The following is an 18767-nucleotide window of genomic DNA, read 5'->3' as shown; positions in this document are numbered from 1 at the left end:
TTCCTTTAAAAATCTCAGGTTTAATGATCAGAAACTATTCTGAAAACAGAATGAATGTACTCCATACAACACAGGTAAGTGGTAAGGATCAAGTTATATACCTAATTTTTGCAATCCTTTTTCTTTTGAGGGTCACAGTTTTCAGGCATTTTAATGAAAAAGAAAAGTTAGGCAGAAGAAAAATTAAGATAGCAATTCTCTGTAAGGATACAGAGTCTCTTGAATGGAAATGTAAAATGTGGAAGCTTTTCTGAAAATTAAATTTTAGGCACTTTCTGGGAGTGACACCCAATACTGTAAAAGTGGTAACCATATTAAGGCTAAGAAATTATGAATCTCTACCCTAGTTTAAGCTGTATTTCAACAATTTCAACCAAAGTCACTAAGAAAAACTCTAACAATGTTTAAAGAAAAAACTCTTTTTGGTACCTCAATGTCCAAAGAACATCCTAACCAATCTGGCTTAAAATTTTGGACTCAATCTATTTAATAGGGTATATTTCCAATTTAACTAACCAAAATCAAGAGAATGAAAGTGACAAGACAAGGGGTACAGGAACTCTAGAGGACAAAAAAGTCTCAGTAAGCTAGCTTATTTTGATAAAATGTACAAAACAACAGATTCACACTCTTCTTAAGTAAACAGAGGTCAAGATAGTTTTCCATAAAATGTCACATCATCTTTTTCTTTCCACAGTGGAACTGAAGCCACTACTTGTGCTGCAGGGTTTTTTCCTGCTGTTTCACCACATTTGTTCTCAAAGCTCTACTCAACCAAAACCTACTTGGCACGTACTGTCATAAAGATGTAGCGAAAGAAGTCTGCCAAATTCTAATCAAGATTAGATTAAATAAGATTTTAGTACAATATACTCTGCTCAGAAAGAAACCAGGACTTTTCATAGTTTCTCTGATATATGCAACATCACATTTTCTTACAGAACATTGTAAATTTCAGTGCAAAGGATGTCAGTCCAGAAGCATTGCTGACCTAGCGTGGGTAAAGCTGCACCTGTAAACTTCTTAAATACCAAAAAAGGGGAGGGGGGGCGCGCTAAGAAACTTGATTTGTTTTGGTTGAGAACAGTAGGAGTTCAGGAAGAGCTTCAAATCACAGAAAGGGCTGAAATGTTCTTCACACATACTTCTTCGTCCCACTTTCTTCCATTTGAAGAATTAAGAAAACACTACATTCCAGAATGTATTCTTTTTGAGGATTCTGCAAAACTGAGGCTCGCCGTCGTGGCCTATGGGTGTTCGCTATAGAGTAGCTAAAACCCGTAGGAAGGAGACCACCACTACGCAGAACGTCTGTCCGGTACCCAACGTGAGGGCTTCGAACGGTATCATCTCCTTTCCTGCTGCTCGGTACACTCCGGCAATTGCAGCACCTGTTCACATATTCAAGAGTGTTAAAAAAAAAAAAAATCAAGGTTAATATAATCAGGGAAACACAGCACTTAAAATCCTACTGTAAAAATGTTCCAGTTTTACATTAATGTTTAAATATTAAAGAAATGTTTTGTTTTCCCTATACTTTTCTCTAGGTTTTAAGTATTCCCCATATGACTTACAAATTACTGATTAGTGCTTTCAGATGTTTGAAAAGTGAGTCCTTAAAATGGAGTCTCCCGTATTTACTGAATAAACTAATCTGGAAATCATAACCCAAATCATGAAGATACAGCAATTTCCACATGACCTCATTACAAACCCAAAAACATCTCTTATTTGCCATGCTTAGCATTTAACAGGTACCTAATAAGATCTTGGCAATGAATGCCAATGAAACTTCTGAGTGAAACTGAGCAAGAAATACTTTGGACAAGCCACAGGGAAGCCCATTGTGCCTTCTACTGTACTCAGTTCCCTCCCAAAGTGGATGGAGGAGGGAGCAGAGGATGGGAAAAGACTCTAAGCTTACGAAGTTGTTATTAATTCAAAGGGTGCGAGGGGAGAGGTGCTAAGGGGGTCCCTTCTGCCCCCCATATCATTAATCATTTTTATTGTGTTAAATCACCACAACTTTCTAGAAACGGAATAAACCAAACAAACACAAACATCTGTATCTCCCTAGAAACCCAGATGAATTGTTATAGGGACTCAGCATTCTACTGAGAAAGTCAAGATTTCTTTAGTTTGGCAAGAATAGATCCAGAGTTCCCAGATGACCCTCCTCTCAAAAACTATTCCAAGCAGAATCCTCCTTGGTCAGTGTGTTCATTCCTGCAAATGAGTATTTGCCTCTGTGTTTTATAAGGTATGATCCCTATTCTCATAATACTAAGCATCAAGCTGGGACAGAGAAAGAAAGCACAGCACGAAACGGATTTTGGATAACACAAGACAATATACAGCATCTCAATCAAATGTCTACACATTCTACACATGTGATATGAAAACATATTAATATATTTAAAGAAGAAAGAGCAGGGGCACCTGGGTGGCTCAGTCGGTGAAGCATCTGGCTTCGGCTCAGGTCATGATCTCACGGTTCATGGGTTCGAGCCCTACGTCGGGCTCTGTGCTGACAGCTAGCTCAGAGCCTGGAGCCTGCTTCAGATTCCGTACCTCCCTCTCTCTCTGACCCTCCCCTGCTCATGCTGTCTCTGTCTCTCAAAAATAAAAAACATTAAAGAAAAATAAATTAAGAAAGAGCAAATGCCATCTCTAGTGTCTATGCGTACATACTGTCTGTGTTACTAACATCTGCAAGGCACCTGTTTTGTCAGGCCCCTTCATAATTTAGCTCAAAAAAAAAAAAAAAGTGGGTTGGGTAGAAAGAAGTATAAGAAACTTGAAGTAGGCCCTAAGGTGGGGTCTAGATGACAAAGTAGCGAAGAATGGAGAAAGCAAACCAGGAGGAGCAGCAAAATGGGAAGGAAATAGACTCTATTCACTGGAGTCTTAAAGACAGAATGCACACATTTATTGCACAATTCCTAAGTGTTGGGTATTAAGTACTTTAAATAAACATCATTTCCTTTTATTGTCACACAGCATCTGAGGTGGGTAGAATTATCTTTACTGATGAGAAATCTGAGACAGCTCCTAGGAGCCAGTAATCCAATAAGGAAACTGGAGCAGAGGGTCTCCAAAGAGCAGCAGCAGGTGATACAGTTAAAAATACTATATAAAGCCAGTTATGGAAACACCTTAACGCAGACAGGAGAAAACTGGCCTCCTCCTCTTGTTATCACAAAGGTTTCGCCACCTACAGAACACAAAGAAATGAGGCCACTCTGTCCCCAAAAAAACTCAAGTCAAAGAAAAGCCAGAGGGGAAGTTCTGTTCAGAGCGCAAGGCTTAAATGTGCACACTCACACAAAAGTTACAAATTAGGAGGAATGTTTTGTTTCTGTTTTCTCAGCATATATTTATGTTTACATGTGCACCTAGAAAAAAAGTCTGAAAGCATATATCAAAATGCAAACTGAGGTTTTCACTTAGGGATGTGATAGTGGAGTGTTTTTAAGTTTTGGTTTCTTGAGGTTTTAATTTATATAAAATATAGATTATATTTAATTATGAGCTTAAAAATGACGTAAACTGATTCTCATCTTTGTGATATGAGCAAGCCAAAAAAGAAAGTAAAAACAATTTATAGTTTGTTATTCCAATTCTTTAAAAAATTTTTTTTGACACTTATTTATTTTTGAGAGAGAGAGATACTGAGCATGAACAGGGGAGGGGCAGAGAGAGAGAGAGACAGAGAGAGAGACAGAGAGGGAGGGAGAGAGAGAGAAGGAGAGAGACAGAGAGGGAGAGAGAGAGAGAGAGAGGAGAGAGAGAGAGAGAGAGAGAGAGAGAGAGAGAGAGAGAGAGAGAGAGAGAATCCAAAGCAGGCTGCAGGCTCTGAGCTCTCAGCACAGAGCCTGAAGCGGCACTTGAACCCTCGAACTGTGTGATCGATCATGACCTGAGCTGAAGCCAAATGCTCAACGGACTGAGCCATCCAGGTGCCCCTGTTATTCCAATTCTTATTCAGAAAGTTTTGAGAGGGGAAAAAAATAATCAGAAAACAAATCAGGCACTTTTCTGAACAAGAACTCTTGTCATTAGAATTAGTCTTCCATCCTTAAAGTAACCACACCTGAGTGAGCAGAAGGCCGTCACCAACAACCTTGCAAGGCCACGGGTCAGCTGAGAGCTGACAGGGAAGGAGCAATGGCTTCCAAAAAGATCAACATCTTTTACTAGTGACCTGTCTCAAAAGCCTCACATGGCTCATCTGAAGCCAGTGAGAGCAAATACAACTTAGGAAGTCAAAGATATTAGCCAAATAATGGGGGGGGGAGAAGGGGAGAGGTTAGAGACAGGAAAAAAACCAATATGCTAAAAAAAAGCACCCATGGTTAAAAGCCACCCTTTTTTCTTCATTTCACGCAGACATTTTTCTAAAATGGGTCCTGAAATTAAGTGACAAGTCATAGGAAACGTTTGACTGGTATTTTAATGTCTAACATACTTGTCAAGATTCCAGCAGTAATTGGTCCAACGATGCCCATCAACAGGATGCTTACAGACATGAACCTACCATATTTGTGATGTCTGAGGGTGAAGAGGGCCAGCAGCCCAGCGGGGACATGGAAGAAGAGAGAGGACACCAGCGCCCACAGGAACACACCATACCACATCTCTACAAGGAGAAGCAGAGAAAGGTCACAAGTCACAGGCTTCCCTGGTACAGGAATTACCAAGGGCTCCTCATCATACCCGCTTATTTCATTTTCAAAGCCATCCAGGTGCCAGATAGGTTCAGCAGTCAAATATCCAAATACTGATGGTCCTAGAGGGATTACAAACCACGGTCCACGGCCACCACCTGGTTTTGTGCATGAGCTCTCACCGGAGCGCAGCCATGTGTGTTTCAGTCGTGACCGTGCTGCTTTCAGGCCACGGGAGCAGAGCCTGAAATATCTACTATCTGGCCATTTTCAGAACAAGCTGGTCAACCCCCAAAATGGCCAATCATTTTAGACGTCTAAGATGGAAAACGTTTACAATTTTATTCATTCAACAATCATTTTCTTTTTTGTTTTTTAAGTTTTTATTTATTTTTTTTTTTTGAGAGACAGAATCCCAAGCAGGCTCTGCACTGTCAGTGCCTGATGCGGGGCTTAAACTCATGAGCTGTGAGATCATGGCCTGAGCCGAAATCAAGAATTGAATGCTTAACTGATTGAGCCACCCAGGTGTCCCACAACGATCATTTTCTACTCAGCCATCAAAAAGAATGAAATACTACCATTTGCAATGTTGTGGATGGAACTAGGGTGTCTTATGCTAAGCAAGATAAATCAGAGAAAGGCAAATACCATATGATTTCAGTTAAGGACCCAGGTCTGAAACTGAGACAATAGAAGGGCACACATTGCCCAAGGCAAGAGGGACCACCCTTGTAATACCCTTAACATTCCTAAGGGCAGGCCTAGAAATAGAAGCTACAGGTAATCACTTATTGCTTAAGGCTAGTTACACCCTACATGAGGGTCCTGGGTCCTGGGTCCACTCTGTAATTGATTAATACTCTAAATGTTGTAATTGGATAAATCTGCTGTCAATAATATTGTATAATAATAATTGGATCACTGTACCTATGTCACCATTTCCTGTAACTCCCCCTTCCCAAACTCAAAAGCCCTACCCCGCCTTTGTTCGGGGCTCTCAGCATGGATCCACCACCTGGGAAAGCCTGTGAGCCCAAGTTTAGGCCCCAGCGAGCCTAAGCCCGTAATAAAGCCCTTTGCTTTTGCATGCGTGACTCGGTCTTCCTGGCAGTTTCTGGTTTTTGGGGACGATAAAGAAATCTTTGGTATTACATTGACTTACGTGGAATTTAAGAAACAAATCAGAGGAACATAGGGGAAGGGAATGAAAAATTAAATAAGATAAAAACAGAAGGGGAGGCAAACCATAAGAGACTCTTAACTACGAAGAACAGAGATGCTGAAGGGAAAGTGGTGGGGCACGGGCTACATGGGTGATGGACATTAAGGACACTTGTGATGAGCACTGGGTGTTATATGAAAGTGATGAATGTTTTTAATATAAGTTACCGCATATAAAGCCCCTAAATACATACATACATACATACTTAAATTTGTATCAGGCCGTCACCTCTTAGACTAGCAAAGCTCTTTAAGATATGAGGAAATAAATACCAGAAAATATAAATGTCTGCTTAGAGACAAATGGCACATTGAGTGAGTAAGTTAGAGGAACTGGTTCCTAGGGAGAACGTCTAACTTTTTTTTAATGTTTTATATTTATTTTTGATAGAGAGAGACAGCGCAAGCAGGGGAGGGTCAGAAAGAGGGAGATACAGGGGCGCCTGGGTGGCTCAGTCGGTTAAGTGTCTGGCTTCGGCTCAGGTCATGATTTCACAGCTCGTGGGTTCGAGCCCCACGTCGGGCTCTGTGCTGACAGCTAGCTCAGAGCCTGAAGCCTGCTTCGGATTCTGTGTCTCCCTCTCTCTCTGTGACCCTCCCCTGTTTGCACTGTCTCTCTCTGTCTCTCAAAAATAAATAAAAAACAAAAAATTTTTTAAAAATTAAAAAAAAAAAAAAGAGGGAGATACAGAATCTGAAGCAGGCTCTAGCCTCTGAGCTAGCTGTCAGCACAGAGTCCGACGCAGGGCTCGAACCCACAAACCATGAGTTCATGACCTGAGCCGAAGCCAGATGCTTAACAGACTGAGCCACCCAGGCACCCCTAACTTTTAAGATGACTGTAATTCAGGCAACATTAAAATATTTGATCGCCAATTATGTCTAAAAACCTATGCAGGAGCCACCTCAGAAAACACAAGAAAGGAGGAGATACCTTCCTGCCCTCATGACTTTGCAATCTGGTAAACAGCAGACACAGCAATTCCCCCCAGTGAGCCCAGGCAAGGCTTCCGAATTCTCAAAACAGCCCCTTAGCGACCCACGTGGATACAACGAAGGTGTCACGGGAGAGAAAATACGTTGTCTATCCTTGGGCTCGGAGCAGGTAACAGGTAATTTCAGAGATCAGTCAACAGCTTAACTTAGGGTTTCCTGACCACGGCACTCCTGACATCTGGACTGGTTATCCCTTTGTTGTGGGGGCTGTCCTGTGCCTCGAGGGACAAGGAGCAGCAGCCTGGCCTCCACCCACTAGATGCCAGTACGGCCTCTCCTCAGTTGTGAGAACCACAATGAGCTCCAGAATTTGCCAAATGTCCTCCTGGGGCAAAACTGTCCTGATTAAAAACCACTGGCCTGACTAAAACAGAAGGTTTATAAGATTAAAAGCAGTTAAAGCTACAAAAATAGGGGCACCTGACTGGCTCGGTCACTATAGCATTGCCACTCTTGAGCACAAAGTCATGAGGTTAAGCCCCACATTGGGCTTGGAGCCTACTTAACAACAACAAAAAAAGCTACCAAGACAGGTGGGGCCACGTTATGGTGGGCTTTGAAGGCCAGACTAAAGACCTCAGTGTGAAAGCCCTAAAAGTACCATTAAAGGTTTTGAGTAAAAGGCTGTCAGGACATTATCTGACAGGCCCCACCTTACACTCCCAATAGGAGTACAGACTAGAAAACCTTTCTGGAGGGTAACTGAGAAGGGTGTATCCAGGAGTCAAGTGTGCGCACCTTTGCCGGGGGACTTCACTTCCAGGAATACCTCCTAGAGGAAACACATGCAGGTGAGGCCAGAGGTAACAAGGGGTCCCGGCAGCACCTTCCGTAATGGCAAAGACCAGATGCCAGCTGCATGTCCATCAGCGTAGGACTGTCAAACACGTTGTGGTGCACCTACCTAATGTAACATTTTTTTTTTTTAATTCTATGTTTGAAAGAAAGACACATAAAGAATGCAAGCAGGGGAGGGGCAGAGAAAGGGAGACAGAATCCCAAGCAGGCTCCAGGCTCTAAGCTGTCAGTACTTAGCCCAACTCGGGCTCAAAATCATGAACGGTGAGATCATGACCTGAGCTGAAGTCAGACCCTTAACGGCCTGGGCGATGCAGGCGCCCCTACGTAATGTAACATTCTACTATCACATAAAAACATGGGATAGATCTTTATATACTGATGGGATAAGATGCCCAAGCCACATTGGAAGTGAAAAAAGCATGTTCCAGAAGAGTATACAGAAGACTGTTTTTATAAAAACAAAAGAAACAAACGTATGTAAGTCTATGAATTCAGTGAAAAGTCTGGATGTAGGTGTATTTAAGAAACACTGAGGACAGGTGCAAGGCGCTGTTCTAAGTGCTTTACAAACAGTGACCAGTGCAACCCTTTAACACACTTATGAGTCACAGATCATGAATATCCCAGGCTCTTGGCTGAGGAAACAGAGGCAGAGGGAAGGAAAGAAGTTGCCAGAGCCTACAATGCCTGTGGGGGGATTGGGGGCGGAGCCCTATTAGACTCCACACTTGCTCTATGCAGGCAAGCAACAAAAAAGCCTTATTTCTGGGGAGTGGGATAGGTTGGGGTAGGGCTAATGACAACTTGCTTTTTACATGGATTTTCCTTAAAAAGCTTTGCTAGCTGCTTACTGGCTTTTACAGAATTATTATTAAAAGAAAGTAGAAAAAGAAAAAAAAAAACCTTTTGTTTCCAAAAGAACAGTTCTGGAAGGTTAGTCAGATTGGAAGGAACAATTACAGAAACGACCAGGAGCACTAATTCGCATGGGGACAGTGGAGAGCGGGAAGGACAGGACCAGGGGCGCTGGGTGGCTCAGTGGGTTGAGCAGTTGATTGTCAGACTCCATTTCGGTTCAGATTGTGATCTCACAATTCGTGAAATGGATCCCCTTGCGCTGGGACTCCCGGATGACAACACGGAGCCTGTTTGGGATCCTCTCTCTCTCTCTCTCTCTCTCTCTCTCTCTCTCTCTCTGTCCCGCCCCCACTCACTCTTCACTCTCAAAAACAAAACAAAAAAGAATTACTGCTGTGCAGGTTTTCTTCCTAATTTCTTATTTTTGTTGTGGGTGGGAGCTTAGGAGTGGAGGCCAAATCCCCCCAAGCCACCCTTGGCATTGTCACCGATGGCTATACTAATTCTTTGCTCTTTTGGATTCACCCAAAGCTTCAATTAATACCATATTTGACATATACCTAAATTAGGACGCCTAGTTCATGCTTTGGATGAAAGGCGCCAAATCAAAGTATCAGGTGCCCCATCTAGGGCTCAATGCTTATTAAAAATAACAAACAACGAGGCTGTTTGGGCACCTTTGCTCTGGTGAAAAACAAATAGCTATAAAAAGTTTCAAACCATTTGTGAGACTTTTTTTTCCCCCTGCCGAACAAGATCTATCTTCAGAATACTTTCATAATACTGTTGAAACTGGTCTGTTTGATGGTATTTGCCAAATTCTGCTAAGCCAAGTTAGATCACGAAATATGGGGCATAAAGCAATTAAATAGTAAGGCCCCAAGGTTAAAAACTAAATACATGTAACATAAAAAGCTACTCTATGTAAAATATACGGTGTCCAGAAACTGCCCCTCTGACACGCATGCCCGGGCCTGGAAATTGCCCCGCTGACGCCCCCGCGTGCATCACCTGCCACTGGCTTGACCCAAGGCCACAGCCCAGCACCATGCTATCTCCTCCAGAGCAGTACCCCATCTTCAGTCCCCTAGTCCTTACTAGGTACTCCCCAAATCACGTGGAGACTCTGACCTCCATCCAACCGCTGAGTGTATGAAATACTATGATGGCACCAGATCCCAATGCCCCAGGGTGGACAATGGGGTGGAGATCTGCCTCTGAGGACGCGAAGCAGTTGCCATTCTGGCTGCCACTGCCCCTGATGACTTCAGAGCCCGTCACTGCCCTGGTACTACTCTCTCGGGCCCGGCTGGAGCTCCCCAGTTTGAGAGGGGAGCACTGCTTTCTATAGCAACTCCAGGCAGTGCTGGAGCCTGGCTCCGCACTGGACGCCACAGAACCATCGGGCAATGAGCTGGGAGGGGAGGCCTCCATCTGCCAGAGACACACCAAATTGATAATGTCCATAAAAGTGGGTCCGATGGGACCAGACCTTGTAAGAAAGGAAGAGAGATCTGTCTCTCTCTCACTCTCTCCCTGCCATGTGAGGACATAGTAAGAAGGCGGCCTAAGAGGGCCCTCACCACAGCATGGCCATGCTAACACCCTGATCTTGGACATCCAGGCTCCAGAACTGTGAGAAAATAAGGTTTTTATTTTTTTTAATACCTTTAAAAGTTTATTCATTTTTGAGAGAAAGCGAGAGACAGAGTACAAGTGGGGGAGGGGTACTAAGAGAGGAAGACACAGAATCCAAAGCAGGCTCCAGGCTCTGGAGCCGTCAGCAAAGAGCCTGACGTGGGGTTCGGGCTCAGACTCAGAAATCATGAGATCGTGAACTGAGCCAGAGTCCGGAGCTTAACTGACCGAGCCACCCAAGGGCCCCAAGTTTTTGTTATTTAAACCACTTCAGCCTATGACATTTTGTTACAGCAGCCTAAGCAGACGAAGACCCCAACGCTCACTTGTTCCCCATTTCCTGGAGCACAGCACTTGCCCGAGGAAGGCTGCCAGGCGCCAACCCACACCTCAATTTTCCTGTTTGTAAACAAGGTGTGGCACAGCAGGTCAGCACTTCCTGGAGTTTCTGAGAAGGGGAAGCACACTGCACCCTCCTACAACCTTGAACTGCTTCCATTAGCTACATCAGTGCCTACAAATCTCACAGAGCGTCACTTAAGTCACATTAAGTAAGAAAAAAGGCTTCATTAGGTTAGGTGAGTAGTAGAGTTTATAAAACACTTTTTAGATGGATGAGATTATTACAGGACTCTTCAGAGCAAAGGCAAACCCCAATCAATAAAACACTTAAAAAAAAACTAAGCAATTTCCCTTTAACCTACTGCACCTTAATTTGCTATCTACGTAATAGCTACTTATTGATCATCATATAGTACTTTTCATTTTTCTGGTTCAACATGCTGTCAAAAATCTGTCTACATATCTGCCAATATTTCTTTGTTCACTGTTTCAAATCAAGCATTATCTTCAGCTTTGCTTAATCTGAGAGCTGAAGTCATAGCACTGCCTGATGTTGAAGTATAAATCAGATCATTAATCTGCCACAAAAAATTAAAAGGGGCAATCACATTAAGCACTGGTGACAGAATGGGCTCCAAAGATGTCCACACATTCATCCCCAGGGCCTATGTGGCAGAGTCAGTCTGCAGGTGTGACTAGATTGGGGGTCCTGGGGCAGGCAGTAGCCCGGCTCTTGGTGGGCCTAACATAACCACAAGGGTGCTCGTAGGAGGAAGCAGGAGGGTCGGGGTGAGAGTGATTTGAAGATGCTATGCTTCTGGCTTTAAAGATGAGGGAAGGGATTGCTTCTCGGCCTTTTGGCTAAGATCAAGTGTAAAAATGAGGGAAGGGGGCCAGAGGCAAGGAATGCAGGGGGCCTCTAGAAGAGGGAAGAGGCAAGAAAACCAATTATTCCTAAAGCTTTCAGAAGGAAGGCAATGTTGTTAACCCATTTTGGATTTCAGACCTCCACACTTCTAAGATGTTTTAAGCCACTAAATTGTGGTAAGTTGTTACTGTGCCAGTAGCAAACTAATACAAGCACTAAGAGTTTATTCTTTCAACAATCAAGTATTTACTGAGCCCATTCCCTATGTCAGGCACTTGAATGAAACAGAAACAAAACAAGACAAACATGCTGCCCACAAGGAGCTTATTATCTTTAAGAATCTGTTCTTCAGACAGACGATTCAGTTAAAGGGATAAGACACACAGACAGCAGACTCCTTTAGGTGAGTTCTGTATTGACCGAAGGCATTTGTAATGGCTGGCTCCCTGGCCCTCTAACCTCCACGACGGAGTCAACCAACTTCTAAGCAAGGCCTGAAGACCAAGCTGGCCCCAGTCAGCAGGAGTGGAAGAAGCCTAAGCCAAGTGGGCAGGGTGAGGCTCAGCACTCAGCCACCCTTCCAGTGGGCCACATTCTGTCATATGTTCCAGGCAAACAACCAAATGAACACAGTTAGTTCCTCTGAATCCAGGGTTCTGAGGGCACCTGGGAACTGAAGTCCTTCCTGGTCCTGCAACTCAATGCTGGATGGTCTTGATACTAATTGCCCATGGCCTACATCTCTCCACACTGCCAACTCAGACCCCTCCCTTACGGAACAGTACCTACCCACCAGGGGGTCTCTCTGTTCCCTTGTGAAATAAAAAACATATGTATTGGTTACTGCCCGCCCCCCGTTCCGGTTCCTGAAAGTGTTCCTAAAATCCTTTAAATAACGGTGCTAAGGAAGCCTGGGTAGCTCAGTTGCTTAAGTGTCCCATTTCAGCTCAGGTCATGATCTCACATGATCTCACGTGAGTTCAAGGCCCACGATGGGCTCTGTGCTGACAGCTTAGAGCCTGGAGCCCGCTCTCTGCCCCTCCTCCTCTCACATTTGGTCTCTCTTTCTCTCTAAAACAAACAAACATTAAAAAAACTTTTTAATAAAGCATGAGTAGGGGAGGGACAGAGAGAGAGAGAGAGAGAGAGAGAGAGAGAGAGGGAGACACAGAATCTGAAGCAGGCTCCATGCTCTGAGCTGTCAGCACAGAGCCCAACACAGGGCTTAAACTCATGCAACTGTGAGATCATGACCCAAACCGAAGCAGGACACTCAACCAACTGAGCCCCCCATGTGCCCCCTAATATTTAGTCTCTGACCCTGGTTTCTGACAGAGAACTTCTAAATCCCTTGGAATTTCCAGGCACCTCTTTTGTTTTTGTTCTCAGAAGGCACTCTTGGTAGGCGCTAGTAACCAGAGAGCCATGATTATAAGCAAGGAGCTTTCAGCTGCACCCTCCATCCTCTGGAAAGGGAGAAGGGTTGGAAGTGGAGTTAATAATCAATCATGTGTACGTGATTAACCCTCTATATAATCCCCAAAGCATGGGGTTCAGAGAGCTTCCGGGTTTGGTGACTACACCTATGTCTTGGGAGAGTGACAGCCCCCCAGCTCCCCAGGGACGGAAGTTCCTTTGTTCAGAATCCCTTCTGAACTCACCCTATGTATTTCTTTACCTGGTGGTCATTTGTATTCTTAAATATGCTGTGTGATAAAACTGGTGATTTAGTAGGTAAAGTGTTTTCCTGAGTTCTGTGAACTGCTCTAGAAAACTAACTGAACCGAGGAAGAGGGTCATAGGAACCTCCCAACTCAGGGCCAGTCGGTCAGAAGCACACCCGACCACCCAGACCTCTGACTGGCCTATGAACTGGGGAACCTGAGCCCTTTACCTGTGAGATCTAGTGTTAACTCTGGGTAGACAGCATAGGAACTGAACTTCAGGACATCCAACTGGTGTCACAGAATTGCTAGACATGTAGAAAACCCATACAACTGATGCCAGAGTGTTGTGAATGTGCAAGTAGTGTGAGAATAAAGCTAAGCAGTGAGTTTTCCCAAGACCTTTCCACTCCTCCTCACCAGTGATGACCTTCCCACCGGGACTGCCCGCTGAGGGCTGCCACCTCTCTTCTGACACTGCTGCCTGCCTGCCTGCTCCCCCTGGTTTCTGAGTGTGCTCCTCGGGCCTGCCTCCCTCCAGTGGCCTCTTAGTCCTAATCTGGCCTTCCATCTATCCTCCACACAAAGCCAGGAAATCAGCACTAATGGATATGAAGTGTATTTTGGCGGGTTTTGTTTTGTTTTTTATCTGAGAGAGAGAAAGAGCACACACGCACACAAGCGAGGGAGATGGGTAGAGGGAAAGAGAGAGAAAAAGAGGAATAATCTTAAGCAGACTCCATGCTCAGCGCAGAGCCCAACGTGGGGCTTGAGCCCACAACCCTGGGATCATGATCTGAGCCAGAATCGAGAGTTGGACAGACGCCCGAGTATGAGGTTTCTTCTTGGGGTGATAAAATATTCTAAAGTTACTTGTCGTAATGGGTGCAAACTCTGCAGATACTAAAAAGCACTAAATTGTACCCTTAAAGGAGTCAGTCAGACCATCCATCCTCTGCTCAAAACCCTTCCATACTACCCTCTGGGAGCTGACCTCACCTCCTCCTCCCTGCTTTGCCCACACTATTCCATCCTCCATGATGGCCTTATTTATGTTTCCGAAGTAAGCTCCTAAGCCAGGGCTATGAACCTGCTGTGTCTTTGTCCAGAAGCTTCTCCCAACAGCTGCATGGCTCGTGCCTCACGTCCTTCAGATTTCAAGTCCAAAGGCATCATCATCAAGAGCTTCCTCATAACCTGAAGCGAAACAGCATTGCAGCCCCTGACACACAAGACCTGCCGCTGACTATCTCCCTGCGGTCTGACACCACCAGCTCTTCCTTTCCAAACTTTTATTTTCTCTCTATCCTCCTTTGTTTGGCTCACTACACATCTTTACTTGGTATCCAGAAAATAATAGGCAGGCAACAGACAAGTGAGTAAATACTTGTTGAGTGAATGAATAAATGACTGGTCTGAGTGTGACCCACTCGACTCCAGCAACGGCGCAACCAAAACATGAGTGGCTTTAAGTATAACTATCACAGGATATACTTTAACACTGATATTAACAAAAATTCATACTTCCAGAGAGTTAATATCATTCCTGATAAAAGAAAAGATCTACCTTTCAGATTTGCTAAAAAATGAGGAGAGCAAAAGAAATCTGAACAACCTGGAATAAGGAGGGTCAGGCAGAAATCTAAATGGCTAAATTGCAAATGCAGGTTAAAAAAAATCAATTCAAAGCTTCCTGATAGTGACAAACCACAGAGTATTTTAGAGCAATGATTTTGCCATATTGACTTGGCTTAAAGTGCAAGGAACCTTTTCTGTGAGGCCAAAATAGAAACAATTCCAGATTCAGGTCAATGAATAGAACTCACTGTAAGCAGGCTTTGGTTCCTCAAAAAGGATCAAACTCCATGTTTCTATAACATCCATCAGTCCAGTTAAAGATGAGACACAGCCTGGAGGCTATGTGTTTACCCATCATTCTGCTCAACTTCAGGTCAAGGGCTCTATCTCATGTGTGTTTATACCCCAAGCTCAGAGTCTGCACTGTGCCAAATGTATACTTGCTGAATGAATAATTCCCAGTGATCAATACCTCCAAATTATATATATCTCCTTAGAATTGCCCATAAACTCATGTACATGCGGCAGTTTCCTATTTTCAGAATACTTTCTGAAAGCAAAGCTATTATGACATAATGCTTAAGCACTGTCCCAAATCCACGTACCTCTATCTTAAAGAAAAGGCAACTGAAAGACAGACTGGAAAATATTCAGTTTCAAAGTATCCCCTCACATATGACTTATCACAAAAGGATTAAGGTACCCCTTCAGTGGAGAGATCTGATAAACACCACCTTCACCAAATGATTACTGACAGCACTGTTAGTATAGGTACACACTGATGTGAAAGGTCTCCTGATATAATGCACTGGGAAGTGGACATCACCTGTGTAGAAAGGATCCTAAACACAAATGTTTAAACCTGAAGGTAATCATGAAAAAAAAAGATCAGATAAACTTAGATTATAGCACATTCTCTGAAATTAACCTGGACTCTTCAAAAATGTCAAGAAACAAAGATGGAGTAATGTTCTAGATACAAGGAGACTAAAGAGACATGACAACTAAATGCACTGTGTGATCCTGGATTAGATCTGGTATTTTCTTAAAAAAAGAAAAAAGCTATATTGGGCGCCTGGGTGGCTCAGTCAGTTAAGTGTTGGAATTCAGCGCAGGTCATGATCTCACGGTTTGTGAGTTGGAGCTCTGCGTTGGGCTCCGTGCTGAAAGCTCAGGGCCTGGAGCTCGCTTTGGGCTGTGTCTCCTTCTCTCTCTGCCCTTCCCCTGTTCACACCCTTTCTTAAAAATATACATTAAAAAAATTAAATAAATAAATAAAAGATACAAGCTGAAGTATTAGGCATCAAGTGCCATCACTTCAGTAACTTTCTTTCAAATGGGTCTGCAGAAAATAAAAAAGTGTGTGTGTATATATATACACACACATAATTCACACATGTATATGTAAATATAAAGCAAAAGAATAAAAACATTAATAATGAGTTGAAGTAAAGGGTATATGTTTGTTATACTAGTCCTTCCATTTATCAGTATGTTTGAAAATTTCAACATAAAGAGCTGAGGGAAAAATAAGGAAACAAAAACAGACTAATCTGGCCCAGCAGAACCTCCAGACGGTATGCACATTGAGTTTTTTAAAGTGTCTCCAAAATGCCATCGATTTCTGTTGTCACTGTCAAATGTGCTCTCCGTACCCTTTGAAACAACGTGAGCTGCCAGATTATCATTTTAGCTCGAGTTCCAAAATAATACCTGTACCTACCCCAACATGATTACTATTATCTGCTGTCCCACAAAGCTGTCGGGGAAAATAGTAGGCAGGTGATACACACCAAGTCCCGGGTGTCCGCTGAATGGCGCCTGGCAGTCGCTTCCCAGTGGAAGAAAATCACAAGTGCCTTGTTTATGACTGCAGTCAGCAAGTAATCCACCCGTCCCTCCTTCGCAGGTCTCAGGCCCAGTTCTCGAATTGTTTACTACCAGTCATCTTTGCCGGACAGCCCAACCTCCCCTTCCAACGCCACTCTGGTCTTCCTGCCTTTTAATGTCCAACACAGAACTGCGCCCTCTCCTCAAAGCCTTTGTTAGCCTTCCCAGGTCATTTCTCCTCCTCTCAGCTGTCTGAGCACGGACAGCTTTCTACCTGGTCTAATAATTGCGAAAAAGCCCTTACATCAGGCCCCGCGGAAGCTCCAGCGAGCGAGAACGAGAGTGAGAACACATCGGTGTCAAAGATCTCGAACGCGTGAGTGGGGAATGCGGCAACAGGTCTCAGAAAGTGATTCCTAGAAAGAGAAGCTGGCGGAGTGGGTGCATTTGGACGGAGGTGGGAGCGATCGGCATACAACCCGGGGGCACCGGGGGCTGAGGCGAGACTAGCCCCTTGAGAGCCAACCGCCCCTCAGCCCAGCCGGGACAGTTCGGCGTCCGAGCACCGAGAGCCCAGAGGCCGGCGCGGACCACAGGCGCCAGGCGCCTGGAGCCCCTAACGACGAGGGGAGCCCGCCTCCGAGGCTCCGTCGAGTTCCGGTCTGACTCTGGGGCTTCTGGAAACTCCAAGAGCAACGTCAGTTCGGATGGAGGCCGAGTTCCCTCCACTGACCGGTCCATTCGCGGCCGCTCCGGCCCCCAGTGAGGAGTCGGAGTGACCGACCAGAGGTGCCAGCGAGGAAGCGACGGAGGAAGAGCTACATCCTCCAGCCCCCGGCCGAGGGAGCGGGAAGCTGCTGCCAAGAGGAAAACAGCCCGGAAAAGTGGGACCGCAGGGGACGGGGTGCCCCCCAGCCGGGCGGCAGCGACAGAGCGCGGAGTGCGCAAGCGCGATGCGGGGCGGGGCCGGTACCTGGGAAAGAGCAGAGAGAAGTGGAGTTGGGGCACAGGGTCCCGTTGCCCACCCGCGGCACGAGCTTTAGGCTGAGGATCTGCTGTAACAGCCCGGCCGACCCTCCGCTGCCGCCGCTCCCCTCGTGCTCCATCCCGCCGCCATTCACCGCTGAGGGATGGGGAGATAGCGTCAGGAGTGCTGCTGAGGCTCGGTCGCTCTAACTCACAAACCGAAGCGCTCTCCGCCCCTCTACCGCCTCAGCGTCACCCTCGGATGGGGCCCTCTTCCTCCCACCTCAACAGCGCGGCCAAGTGATGGGCCTTTCCTCCAATCACAGGACGCTGAAGATAATAGAGGCGGGGCGAGAGTTGTTCCCGCCCCTGACGTTGCGTACGGCTCACCGAAACCTGGCACTCAAGGACTACGCCCCCTACTGGGCAAGTGTCTCCTGCTCCGGAGTAGAAAGTGCTCTGCTCTGCTCTGCAGCGCCACCTATAAGACCGTGGGGGAATTGCATACCCTCCCCAGACCCGGCGCGTAGATTTAAAACGGATCTACCAATGAGAATCAGATGGTTCAGCAGCCAGGTGAAGAAGGCTGGAATACATCAGCAAAACTTTAAAAATTTGGAGGGAAAGTGAATTTTCTGAAAGCTTACTTTCTTTAAATTAAAGAGCATTGCTTGCAGGGACGCCTGGGTGGCTCAGGCTGTTAAGCATCCGACTTCAGCTCAGGTCATTATCTCACGGTTCATGAATTCAAGCTCAGCATTTGGCTTTCTGCTGTCAGCACAGAGCCTGTTTTGGATCCTCTGTTCCCCCCTCTCTCTATGCCCCTCCCCAGCTCTCTCTCTCTTTCTCTCTCTCTCTCTCGCTCTCTCTCTCAAAATAAATAAACTGAAAAAAATTTTAAATAAATGGATTGCTTACAAAATTCATAGTATTTTGCGTAATATTGATTCAAGAACAAGCAAGATTGTTTATTAGAGCTCTCTTTTGAAGATTTTAAGAGCTGATACCCGTTCCTCAATTCTGCAACTGGGATTTTGCATTAGTCAAGAAATGTATCTAAAATGGAAATAGTATTAAACAAGTCATGAAATATTTAATAATGCTATCTTTTGGTACATTTCTCAGACCACAAGAGTGTGAGAAATGGAAGAAACAAATTATTTTAGGGTTATATAACAATAGTGTATCACATTAGGAAACATTATTTTGAATTTACAAGTCTATCCCTAAATTCTGAATTGAGGTTAAAAAAAAAGACATTTATATTTCCAGGACTCAGAAAATGTATGTGCCTTTTCTAAGGAAGTTGAGTATGTCCTCTAGCAAAGTTAAGGA

General features: G+C 44.8%; 1 protein-coding gene across 4 annotated transcripts; it reads right to left on the bottom strand.

Moving 5' to 3' along the window:
- Positions 1–463: 463 nt before the first annotated feature.
- Positions 464–17719, bottom strand: TMEM170A (transmembrane protein 170A). Of its 4 annotated transcripts, none has more exons than XM_029925653.1 (3): positions 17440–17719; positions 4469–4639; positions 464–1391 (listed from the first exon to the last, which is right to left on the bottom strand). In XM_029925653.1, exons 1-3 carry the CDS (start codon positions 17570–17572, stop codon positions 1261–1263), a joined length of 435 nt encoding a protein of 144 aa, XP_029781513.1. In that variant the 5' UTR covers positions 17573–17719; the 3' UTR covers positions 464–1260. The 4 variants fall into 4 exon arrangements, with proteins under 4 accessions (XP_029781513.1, XP_029781514.1, XP_029781515.1 ...); XM_029925654.1 differs by having other exon boundaries at positions 4538–4639; XM_029925655.1 differs by lacking the exon at positions 17440–17719 and adding an exon at positions 16430–17385.
- Positions 17720–18767: the final 1048 nt, after the last annotated feature.

Source organism: Suricata suricatta, chromosome 16 (assembly GCF_006229205.1).
Source record: "Suricata suricatta isolate VVHF042 chromosome 16, meerkat_22Aug2017_6uvM2_HiC, whole genome shotgun sequence".
NCBI lineage: Eukaryota > Metazoa > Chordata > Mammalia > Carnivora > Herpestidae > Suricata > Suricata suricatta.
This window is presented reverse-complemented; position numbering and strand designations above follow the sequence as displayed.

Bases quoted from the DNA above. Each gene is read 5' to 3' on its own strand.
- TMEM170A (XM_029925653.1), bottom strand. From the start codon at position 17,572: ATGGAGCACGAGGGGAGCGGCGGCAGCGGAGGGTCGGCCGGGCTGTTA. The intron at 4,640-17,439 runs GTACCGGCCCCG...TTCTCCTTGTAG, and splicing joins TTCTCTCTGCTCTTTCCCAG to AGATGTGGTATGGTGTGTTC. The intron at 1,392-4,468 runs GTATGTTAGACA...ATATGTGAACAG, and splicing joins TACTGCTGGAATCTTGACAA to GTGCTGCAATTGCCGGAGTG.